Source organism: Cheilinus undulatus, linkage group 15, assembly GCF_018320785.1.
Source record: "Cheilinus undulatus linkage group 15, ASM1832078v1, whole genome shotgun sequence".
In the NCBI taxonomy this organism is placed as follows: Eukaryota; Metazoa; Chordata; class Actinopteri; order Labriformes; family Labridae; genus Cheilinus; species Cheilinus undulatus.
In genome coordinates, this window is record NC_054879.1 from 11,025,982 (window position 1) to 11,038,511 (window position 12,530).

The 12,530-nt window shown below is 38.1% G+C and overlaps 1 protein-coding gene across 2 annotated transcripts in view; it reads right to left on the bottom strand.

Annotated features, from left to right (window-relative positions):
• Positions 1-1,839: 1,839 nt before the first annotated feature.
• calcrla (calcitonin receptor-like a) overlaps positions 1,840-12,530 on the bottom strand; it is a 58,576-nt gene continuing 47,885 nt past the window's right edge. For both annotated transcript variants that reach the window (XM_041806591.1, XM_041806592.1), the window contains exons 9-13: positions 12,445-12,505; positions 11,452-11,518; positions 10,807-11,025; positions 10,147-10,188; positions 1,840-7,234 (exon numbers count right to left, since the gene is read on the bottom strand). In XM_041806591.1, coding sequence (XP_041662525.1) covers positions 7,013-7,234; positions 10,147-10,188; positions 10,807-11,025; positions 11,452-11,518; positions 12,445-12,505 — 611 coding nt within the window. In that variant the 3' untranslated portion in view covers positions 1,840-7,012. The remainder of the gene's footprint in view (positions 7,235-10,146; positions 10,189-10,806; positions 11,026-11,451; positions 11,519-12,444; positions 12,506-12,530) is intronic.

The following is a 12,530-nucleotide window of genomic DNA, read 5'->3' on the forward strand; positions in this document are numbered from 1 at the left end:
CTACAAAGGGGACTGGGGACCTAAAAACATTCTCAGAAATCTTGTTTGTTCCGTTTGACAGATAATGTGGGGCCTCTTTGCCAACAAAGCAGATGTTCCTCATTACAACACCTCACCACTGTTACTAAAGTGTCAAAGTCAGCTGCACAAAACAGTTACACTGTGTTCTTTATTTGTGCAGAATTAACTGGGACTTATTTTTATTTTACTGCCACATTTGCTGTAGTGATTAACCTAGATTTAAATCTGTTTCAGCCCTAAAGTGGTATGTATCTACCTGAAACAACAGGAACCACTATCAGTGTAGAAACAAATTCAACATTCCCAAGGCCAAATGGCATCAGGTAGTGATGCTGAGCCCCAGTGCAGATTATTATAATGTGACCTTGAGAAGCACACATGCACATACATAAGCACACAAGATATGCACACACAGGCTTATGTTAATGGTACCAACCATGTGCTTTATAGTTGAATGTGCAGTTTATAGCACGTGAAGACCAAGCCTATATTTGCTGTGGGGCACTCAGCATATGTTCTTCTACTTAGTACAAACAATATGGAAATCTTTATTTTTATTCTTCTTACTATTGTAAACCTGTTTCTAGAGTAATTTCTTCAACATAATTCAGCCTATAGACTAATAATAAAAACAATCATAACTGCCACGTCAGCAATTCAGCCATGAAGCCGAAAACCACAAAAAAATCACAGAACAGGGTCAATGACTGCAAAAGCGCATGGTTTGTAAAACCTGCAAACGCTCTGCTGATTCCATAGCTGAAGAGTTCTAAACTTCCAATGTAAGCACAAAAACTGTGCAGCAGGAGCTTCATGAATGGGTTTTCATGACTGAGCAGCTGCGTACAGGCCTCATATCACCAAGTCCAACCCCAAACATCAAATGGACTGTGGAGCAGTGGAGGTGTGTCTGTGGAGTGACCAATTACACTTCTCTGTTTAGAAGTCAGATGGGTGACCTGGGTTTGGCAAATGCTGGACAACATTACCTGCCTGGTTGCATTGTGCCAACTGTGAAGCTTGGTGGAAGAACTTTTTTGCCACTTTAACCGCTTTTTACCATTTTCCACCAAATTTTTGTAAGCCATTTTGCCACTTTTTAATCCCTTTCACTACTTTAACTGACCATTTTTGCAACTTTTTGCCACTTTTAATCATTTTTTTTTCTCATTTCTGCCATTGATAAACCATTTTTAGCCACTTTTTAACCGTTTTTCACCATTTTCCACATATTGTTGCATTTCTGTAGCCCATTTTTTGCCACTTTTAACACATTTTTGCAATATCTTCAGCATCTTTCCCTTTAAGTTGTTTTAATATCTTCTGCTTTATTCTCTGGCATCCCAACATTTGAGCACATCATAGCTTAGCTATGAAGTCAGACATTACATTCCTAATAGTTTATTTCAATGCGCCCATCCACATTGTTAACCAACCAAAAGGTGATTCTGTTTTTTTTAAAGAGGTTTACATTTTGAAAACAGCTACATTATACTAGAGCATAAATGAATGAATGTTATTCTTTTTTTGCTTTGATAAGAGTGATTATTATTCGGGTTACAAAATAAAACATGGTTTTCATAGCTTAAGTTTACCATGGATCATGATTTTGCTGACGTCCATGGGCTCCCAGTTTGGCGGGGCCCCACAAAGCTCTCCCCTTTACCCCCCCATGAGTGGCCCTGCTGGTAGCCATATGCGTCCTTGTATGTGCAGTTATCAGACAGTAAACTGTGGCTGTACACCTCCTGCCCCTGGTGTTGTATGTGTTCACATGAAGTATTGAGACAATAATAAGAATACTAGAGCTGACGGCTCTTGCTGTGCTAAACTGTATTAGTATTTAGATACACACAAGATAGCAACATTGTCAAAATTCAGTCAAATAATAAAAAAGAGACATTGTACGTAAATATATCATATATATATATGTTTTTACACATCCAGAGAATAAAACACAACCAGTTACATTCAAACAGCAGTGTGGAGTCGATGTGTCAAGACTATCAAAGTTAATTACAGTACAATATGAACAGAAACTACTGAAACCGTCCACGATGCTTTTGTCAGACTCTTCATACAACATTTCACCAAAGTGTCACTGAGACTTCACAAACCCTTTGGAGAGTTACAGAAAATATTTCACACATAAATACAAAACTGAAATGAAGATCAAAAATGGGCCAAAGTCTCTGGCTTGTGCTGTAAGGGCCGTAGCTTCATTAATGTTTACGATGCATCACTGCACAGTTGATGTTGTGTTTACTGGAGATGTTTAGTACATTACTCACTTAATGTTATACATTAGAGTCACAGCCATAAATGTAAATATTAGACGGAGTCACTGTCCTGCAGATATGATGCAAAAAGTAAAACTACATGCATGAACCTGCAGCCTCTGTTCATTTGACCTCTTCATTAGAGTACTGTAAATACATCCCTGTGTATTTTACATATGCAGCCAAGCTTTTCAGAGGGGAAATAAGCACATAGGTTTAATCTCTGTATCTGCCCTTTGAAGAATTAAGTGCTTAAAGCCCCAGCAACATGAAAGAAAGAAAAAAATGACTGAAATTTGTTGCAGGGTAGCAGTTTAAGGCTACATCGTAATCATTTTTAAAGTGGAATTTATCTTGTATGTCCCATTTCAAGAGGTAGCATCCTTCTGAAGAGCTGCCCACAAAGGACCCAGCTTTTGTAGTCTACTTTGACTGCTTAAATAAAACAAAATGATGTGGACAACAGAGTACTCTTCATTGGCATCAACAACCATCCTTCCCCTGGACCTTTCAGGGCATCCACAAAAAAAGGAACTTGTTATGGATTGAAAAGGGAATACAAGGAACAGTAAAATGGTAAATGTTTGAATACACAAGGTGGATATGACTTTTGACCTTTTGCCTGAGCTTTCTGTGAGGTTTTTTTTTTCTTTTTTTTTTAGTAAAATGAAACACTTTTAAAATAAAGGTAAGGGTTAAGGTAACCGGAGTAAATGGTCTGCTAACAGGAAAACCTTCATTCACCATTAAAACATTTTAATGTAGCAAACATAGCTTACAGAGTTCTGTTAGCTGCATACTGCAACTATGTAGATAAAGAAGCTGCTTAGCAAATGTAGCTAAAGCCAAAGCTCATGAAGCTCATGAATATCTAAACCAGGGGTGTCCAAATTGTTTACAATGAGGGCAACAAACAGAAATATATAAGAATGGTGGGGCCACTTTCACATACCTCACCTTGAGCATATTGTTAGACTAATCCAATGTAAGTTAATACAGGCTTAGTGAGTGAGTACACCTAAATATCTTGTTAATGGCTGACAAGGCGAATAGAGATTTACAGAAGTTTAGGGGGGCAATCTGATTCCAGGGGGCCCTGTTTGCCCCTGGGTACTACTAGCTCTGCCCCTTAAATGTTCTTGGTGCTGCTATTTGCTGCAATGATCCATCAAGGTTTTATTAATCAAAAAAATTCTTGTTAAAATGTTTGTTTACAGAATTAACTTGGTAGCACTGTCTTGTGCTGAAACTAAGAAGTACAATACAGTTGAGCACAGACTTCATGACCTAATGTGGGCCATATTTTATTTTATTTCTAGAATTTTCAAAATTTCAAAATAGACTGCACATTTGGGCCCCAGGCCAAGTTTGGACATATACGAAGCCAATGTTAGCTATATAGCTTACATAGCTTCATGATCTCAGCTAAGTTTGCTAAAGCTCAAGTTGCTAAGCTAACTTAGCTATATTGGCTTAGGTAACAATTTTAACTACGTATCTAAGGTAGCTTTGTTAGCTTTAGCTAAAGCTAAAGTGAGCCACTGTTAATGTAACTTCTAAAGCAGGTCTGTACATGTGGTCGTTTAAATAAATAAATAAATGTAACTGCCAGAATTTGTTTATGCAAAAGATGAATTTTATATAAAAGAAATAATCTGAAACTGGAAGTATGCTACCAGAAAATTACAGCGCTTCTGTCTTAAAAAAAATAATGCGCTAATTTTGGATCAATGCATTTATGCAATGATCAACTTCAATGATCATTTTTGTTTCTTTAATTAATCCATACACAGTATAACAGTGTACTGTTCACCATTCATAATAGTAAGGTCTTACTCTGACAAAGAAAATAACAACAAAAACAAAAAGGTGTAAAATGTATCTGTCGAGCCACGAAAGATTCACCAGATGGATTCTTCAGAAGCCGGGCAATTAAGGATGCATTTGTCAACTATTTGGAGTTAGAGTCATCAAGACTGGACAGCCTTTGACACAGTTAGCTTTGAAACATGCTCACCAAAGGATGCAGCCCTTAAATTAAGGCATACCCATTGTATTCTGCCAATGAATCAATGTTATCACATCATTGACAGAGGAAAAAACCTCAGATGATTCCTAGAAATTGGCAGTAAGTGCCAATAGAGTAGTTAGGTAGTGATAAAACCAGATAAACCATCTGTGATCCCCTTCAGAGGATAATAATGTCATCAAATTCAAAGTAGAAAAAAATGAGATAAATTAAAAACTGGCAATAATATCTGTTGACAAACAAGAATCCACTATTTCATCTCTGCTTATATTTCTAATATTCTTCACTGATGCAGCACGAATGGCTTATAGAGAAAGTCTGAGCTTTCACATACAAAGTAAAAGGTGACAGAAGTGACAAAAATGTGAAGACAAATACAGTAGCTTGTTACAAGCCTTCATTGGCAACCCCAGCACATTATCCACCGTTTTCTTTTTTTAAACACACAAGTAGATCAGCATCCACACACTGTCACATTAAATGGCTGCTTCATGATAAAAACTCCAGAATATAATGTACTCATAAATACTGGATATAGAGTCATGCACACACGCACACATACGCACAAGTTCAACTTGCACTCTTTCAGAAACTCTAGATTTATAAAAAAATATATTTACATAAGCTGATAGTGACCTATGTTCCCAGCACTGTGGACTGTGTGATAATGCTCTAAACTTAAGAAATCAGATAAATGTTCTGTGTTTATGTGGATGAAATTAAAGCACGACTGAGAGTCCAACAGCTTTATGAGCCTGATTCTACTTAAAGCTTCTCCAAGATGTTGATCTTTTTCTGGCAGTTCTTACGATTTCTTTTAAATGTTGATTTTGTTTAATAATGCATGATAATATCATCACATGTCATTGGCGTGTTCAGACTGACAGCACAATATTAAGGGCATTTTTCTATAGAGGAGACGGGGCCGACAACCTGGTCTCAGAGCACTTCTCACCAGTGAGTTGTCAGATAGTATCTGTTTGGTCTTTTGTTAAAGGCTCTGTGTGCTTAATAGTTCCCTTTATAAGGGGCAGTATCACTTTGACTAAGAATAGTCATGGAAGACTCCTGTCCTTGCATAAGCAGCAGCTGTACACCTGGAAATTGTTCCTCAAAAAGACACAATCAGGTTAGTTTGTTTTCCGCCATTGTTGTTGACAAAGCTGGTATGAAAAGTCATGCCTCTTCTTGATTTTCATTGGTTGCTGAGGAAGCGATGATATTGATGGGCAAAGCGCTGTTCCAAAAGTAGAAACATTTTTAACTGAGCGCCAAATGTTAAAAAGAGAAGCTGCTTCCAGTGGATTTTTGTACCCAGTTTGCTGACAACACTGAACTACAGTGTGCCTGTACTGATTGCAAGTGCAAAACCAAACACACCATGCCATCTTTGTCAAAGCCGTGTGTATAAAGTGGACAAAGCCGATGCGACATTTCTTATTGGTTTATGTACAGTGTTCATTTATGAAAATAGGGGTCTGAAATAACTTTTTTAAAAGCTTTTTCAAGGCTTTCAAGGTTTTTGCATGTCTCATGACTAGCTTTGGCATAAATTTTATTTACAGAGAAGCTCAGCCATTCACATGGATGGGAAATATATCCATGCAATGGATACATGAACGAGTCTACCTGGTGTGTCAGGTAAGATAAAACAAAAAACATCCTTTAAAGGTAGATGTATTAGTCAAACTGTCCTTGATCATAGTTTAACTTTTTTTCTCCCTGTTATCAACAATGACATGGCCCCTTTGCTTATTTAATATGGTGCTTTTGCCTGTCTGAACACTTGCTTGTTGGTTTTATGTTGTAGTAGTAAGGCTTAAAGACAGGAGTTAACCGGAATGTGATGCATATATGAACTGAACCAAGTTTTCAGAGTTTATCTTACATTCAAGTGTGCTGAGCAGATCTTAGAGTGATTATGTCATATCACTACTTTATAACAACCACAATTTAGTCTCCAAATAAAATTATATAAAAATTAAGCTAGCAAGCTTGCAGTATGGTTCTGTCATCCTTCTCCATTATTTAAACAAACACTGAAACAAACATAGAAAGTGAATATGACGCTGGCATTAAGTCCTATCGATGTTAATCAACTACTTTTGGAAAATGTAGTATGTCAACTTCAATAAATACTGTGTGGTATTTATTTCCTTATTTATTTAACAATCATGTTCGGATAAATTAAGTTTACATGTGAAAGATATAACTCTAATACAAGAAAATGCATCTGCTTGATGACTCTGCTCCGATCCAGTCATGAAAAATAACACATGAGGCAAGCAGGGATACTTGGTTTGGCACTAACTATGTCAAAAGAATTTACAGTGTAACCAAAGGCTTTTGTGCACAGCATGACGCCAAAAAGACGATCAAGCAGCTGAAATCAGTCCATATAAAAACTGTTCAGTCAGGCAGAGATATACTGTAGTTATCCGAACGCATCTTAGTCCAAGTGAAGCAATTCAGTTGATATTTTTGACGAAACAGCGCAAGAACAGTTTTATCAAGCTCACCATACAGTCATGGTCCTTATGTGACAAAGTTTCCCTTAGATGGGTGACAGCGTGGGTATAAAATCCTTTTCCTGCCTGGCTGCCACTTAGATTTCATCCACAGGTCCAAAAATGCTGCAGTTTTTAACCGGCGATGGTTGGGAAAGGTTTTCAGGGTGTTGTTGTCAGGCGAAGGGACTGTCTGACTTTAACATGGAGGCGTCTGTGTCGAAGCAGCCCTTTCCGTTCATGTGTTCCGAGTGTCCATCGATGCTGTAGCAGCCCTGCACTTCTGTGATGGAGGACGCTGTGTAGGAGGCTGAACGCAGGGCGTCTGAGTGGTTTCCTACGCTGCTGCCAAACTGTATGTTATACTGGTTCCAGTGTCTCCTCAGCACCGCTTGTACCTAAACAGAAAAGCCACAGGTCATATGTTAATGGGACTACTCATGGATTTTTATGTAAGAGCATTACTTTTACATCAGTGTTAGTGTGGAGCAATGTCTGAGATGATTCTAGCCAAGCACAAAGTCTGGATTGGAGTGCTTTCAGCACCTAAAGGTTGGCTATTTATGGCTATTTATTTTGGTGAGGTTTTACTGGTAAATAAATCAATGCAAATAAAATTCATCAAGCTGTTTTCCCTTCTTTAAAAAATGCACAAACACAAATAAATCCCTAGCTTATGGTCAAGTGACATGGCCACAACAGAGCAAAACAAATTTAGGACAGTTGTGACTAACACTGAAATCAATGTGGGGCTGCACAACTTTATATTTTAATCTGCACCTCTTTATGTTAACATCAACTGACAAGCACAGAAAACTGAACCCTTATGTACCCTTATACAACACTTGGGATACCATTTCAATCACTAAAAACAAAAAAAAATTTAAGCCAGAGCTCAGCTTCTGTGATATTCTCATACTGGTAAAGCCACAGTAGTGGAAAATCCTTCCCCTAAAGCTGCCAAAAGAGTGAACGTCTACAACAGTATGGACAGATTTATTGATTTTTGATGTTTTTGGGTCAGTAATGCTGCTGTTTGGGAGGTGAAGGGCAAGAAGGTCTTAATTATCAAAGCATAGATGAGTGCTAATTAGCTAGTTCACATACAGTTGTATCAGGATCACTGTCAGCTGTCACTTTCAGTCAGTATGGCACTAATGTTAGTGTAAAGACAATCATATTTTTATCAAGATAATACAATATTTGATGGCAGGATTAGATGGAGAGTGTTTTGCACTGCTGTCTGTTGTGATGATTCCCAAAGTGGGGCTTGTGGCCCTTAGAAGTGACCTGAAGTGAAGATAGAGGGGGTCAGAAAGGCTATAAGGAAACAATTTACACTGTTTTTCACGGCAGCAAAGCATGGCAAACATGTCATGGTAAATGTAAATCTAACTTTAAATCTGCTTGATGTTAAAACTGCTAAAACAGAAAAAGAAAATGTGACAGGTCATCTCACGCCATCAGCTTCATCTGTACAATGATGGGTATAAATGAGAGAGCCCAACTCTTTCCTTTGTTCTTCCTTCCTTCTAACTGTGTGAGATAGGTTGTTGTATTTTGTTTTTTTGTTGATGTGTATGGTGAGGGGTGGGGCATTACAGAAAAGTTTGGGAACCACAGGTCTGTTACAACCTAAAGGGATAGCAGAGCGTCTGACAGCATTATTCCTGTATTTACTCCTCACCAGATGTTATTTCTCGAATGAGATTCTGTAGAGGGTTGTCTCTTCATCAGTTAATGCATCCAGTTGAACAACTTTCTTTGGTTGACAATAAAATAAAACTGGCAAAAATATGTAGGTAGCAATCAAGACTGTCAACTTCTTTACAGTGTGCTGCAGGAGGCCCTCCATGGTAAGGTTTCATAAGTGTGTTGTGACATCACATGGGCGCTATCTGTGGGACTTGTTTATTACAAAAAACAAACTCTTAATTGTTGATTTGTGGTTTGAAAAAGTACATTATGATTATGTTTTTACCTGAAAAATCAAGATAAGCATCTTATTGTAAGATATAAATAAACCTCATCAATGTGCAGATTACAACAGAATCTCTTTAACCTTTATAAATGTAGGAGTGTTTACAAAAGATCACTCAGGCATAGAGACAACAGGAGGAGACAGAGGCATGCATCTGTGTGAATAATAATATGGAAAAGAGAGAAAATGAGTAGATGAAGTCAGTGGAGAACAATCAATCATCATTAAGAACATTTACCAAAATACATAATCTAACCTATTATAAATATGTTACGTTACAATAAACGGTTTCCGAAATAATTTGTTTTGGTTATTAGTTCAATCTTTAAAAGTAGGGATTTTGAAATGTACTCAAAAAAGTACAAGTACACAAAAAAGACACTTAATGACAGTAACTTCAGTAAAAGTAATTAGTTACTTTCCACCCCTCTTTATTTGTAACTCCCAGATGGATTACAGCAACAAATAGCAGAACCAGTAATGTTTCAGGCAGGGCTGCAACAACCAATCGATAAAATTGATAATTAAAAGTGTTGGCAATGAATTTGTTTATCGATTCATTGTGTCATGTGATTGTGGCGTCACTTGGCGCGGAGCTGTTTATGTCACACACAGATGGCTGATCAACTTTACTTTCTCTTAGTTTAGTACTTCTCTGATTTTAATCTGATGATTAGCATAAAAATTGAGTAGATATATCATCAACCGTGTCTCATGATGGAGATGAGACACTAGTGATCTAAAAATGGCTTGTTGTGGTAAAAACTCTGGCAGGACTTTAGCTTTGTTTCTGTTACAATGCAAAACTGGATAAAAACAATAGAGATGGACTGTCGGGCGTTCATGTAATCCATGATATTTGCCTCACTTTGTTGTCTGAAATGTGAGTTAATCATGATTAATCGCAGCCTCAAATGTGATCATAATTACATGTTTAATCATATTAAAAAGCTACCTTAAAAAGCTTGATAAATGATACTTGATGATGGTAAGCTCCTGTATGTGTTCTTGCTTTTTTTTATGTTGTTCAGTCAACTGACCGCTTCTTGACATTTACATCAGGGAAATCAACTCTTGCAGATCAATGTCTGCAATTTAAAGCAATCAGTGCCCAGTCAATGTCTGTAAATAATCTTTAGTCCCCAGCAAAGCTCTGGAGGACTGAGCCTGTCATGACATCCCATTAATACAACACTCAGCGCTGTGGGTCATGCAGAGACAAGGACGAGTTAATCCCTGATCACAAAGGAAAGTGTGGATGAGAATGTGTGCAGGATGCGAGCATGAAGGTCGAAAAACAAAACACAAAAGAGCATAAACCAGTCTTACTTCTCCGTTGAAAAAACAGAAGATGGTGGCCACCAGCAAACCCTGAGGTAAAAAAACGAAAAACATGAAAACAAGAGATTATTTCAACAAATTACTGGGCACAGGAATTGAAAATATGTTGCACTTGAAAGCTGAGAAGCTTAAGCTTCGTTGTTGCTCAAGAAGTTCTGTCCATGCTGTGACGGCACAGGACGATCAGATAACCCCTCACCAACATCCAACTGATTTCAGCCCCCTTACAGCTCAGATAATTCATGCCTTCCTTCCTGCTGTTCTTCCCTGCTTTACAACACAAACAAAGTCTCTGGCTAATGGGAATTCTCAGCTTGTTCTGAGAGCTTATGCAACAGTTCTTTTCAGAAAGATAAATATATTTGTCTTTGCAGGGGAGGGCCACAAACATGCAGCGAAGTTTCACTACAAAAGAAATGCATGCTGCAAGGACAAAGGGAGCACACACATAGCAGACAAGACTGCTGCTGTGCTTGTAACACACTGTAAACTTGGCATAGCATTCTAAAAATAAACTCTGGCCATGCATTTAAAAGCATGACACAATGTACAGCTGTTTGTGTGTTCATTTTTAATGGAGATGTTCAAAGTCACTGGTAAAAAGGCTGCGACAGTTTAACAAATCAAAGCAGCAGACACTGGCTTTACCTGGTAATGCATGAGTATGTGCATGATGTAGTCGTAGATTTCAGACGAGACCCGTCCCTCTGGTTTGTAGGGGAGAAGGACATACTGGATTCCCAGCAGAGGCACCAGGATGAGGGTGGCTCTCACCGCCTTCATGTAGAGGCTTGACTCTGCTTGGTGGGTCACCTTCAGTTTGGTGATGAGCACTCGTACGATGTTTAGAAGAAAAAACAAATTGACCTGAGCGGACAACAGAGACCGTATACACCAGTCAGAATGAGCATATGTCAATAAATCTGTGTGCTTGTATGAGTGCTAGCTTCTGTCAGCTTGTTAAAGACTTATTTAGGACAAGAGTCTAAAGGGAACAGTGTTCTCTGAAGCACGTGCGCCTGTGCTGATAAGTTAAATTCCTAGAAAACAACATAAGCCAGGGGACCAGTGGATGGATTCTCACAGGGGCAGATGCATTGATTTCACAAGATAAACATAATTATGCATGCAATGAAACAGTGTCCTGCTTCCAGGCCCCCCACAGTGTTGTCTCAAAATTATACAAAAGCAGACCCCCTTTATTCTTTCTCTCCATTGCCAAATAAAACCAGTGGAATCAGTGAGTTTATTTAGTGAATAAACATTGTAATGATATTGCTGATTGGTTCTTACCAGAAGTGCAGCACAGATGGGACCATGGATGATGTAGAGTAGAGATGTTTTGGAGCTTAACCAACAGCTACAGCAAAGATGAAAGGACAATTTAGGTATTAAAAACAAAATGGAGTCTTTACATGACAGCTGACTGATCTTGAAGTCTATTATTATTGTTGTGTAAGAATAAAAAAACTGATCTTAACCTGGGCAAATCATCTCCACCTCATAAAAGCCCACCATAGGTATAATTTTGATCCTTTTTCATTGTAGTGTTAGACATCACCAAATAGACTGTTTCATATATCTGTAACATGGGTTATAGTTCACATCCAAAACCCCATAGGTGGTGTTTGGTAAGGGCAGAAAAAAAATCTCAGGTCAATGTTCTGTCTGTCGCATTCATGCACGTCAAACATATGACGTAGAAGGGATGAGCCACCATGAGGAATAAACCACATATTGGAGCCCTCTTTAAAAGGCCCTGCTGGGGTAAACAACACCAAAACAGAACAAAGCATCTGAAGACATGCAGCTCTGCACTGACTTGGCTGTGCTAGCCTATGAAACGGTTTTCTGGATTATGATCATCAATGGTGACGGCTGCAGGGAGAAAATCTGCAGGGTTAAAGGCAAACACGAAGTGGGTGCTGACTGTTTAATGTGTGCACTGTGTGGGCAGACTCGGACTATAAAGAGCTGCACAAGGCAGTAAAAAACAATTGTTTTCTAGATGAAAGGGTCATCCCTAGGTGACCATGAATAGGGTTGTTTTGCTTTAGTTTGATACGCTGTAATTCTGTTCTGAAAGCTTCTAAACATATAGATTTTTTGTATTAATATTTTCTCCAGAGAGTGAAAAATAATAGATGCAGAATAATGATAGACCGTGGAGGGAAAATATGATTAAAATCTACATATTTTGCATGTAACTTGCTTTCATTTTTTTCCAAATATACTGGAGCATTGCATATTTTGTATTTTGATGTGTTCATGTGGTTTGATACTTACTTGTCATTGTAGTAGTAGCTTCTAGCAGTAGCATGAATGGAAGCTGGAATGAGAGGAAATCCTGTAACAAAAAGAGATTAAGAAGA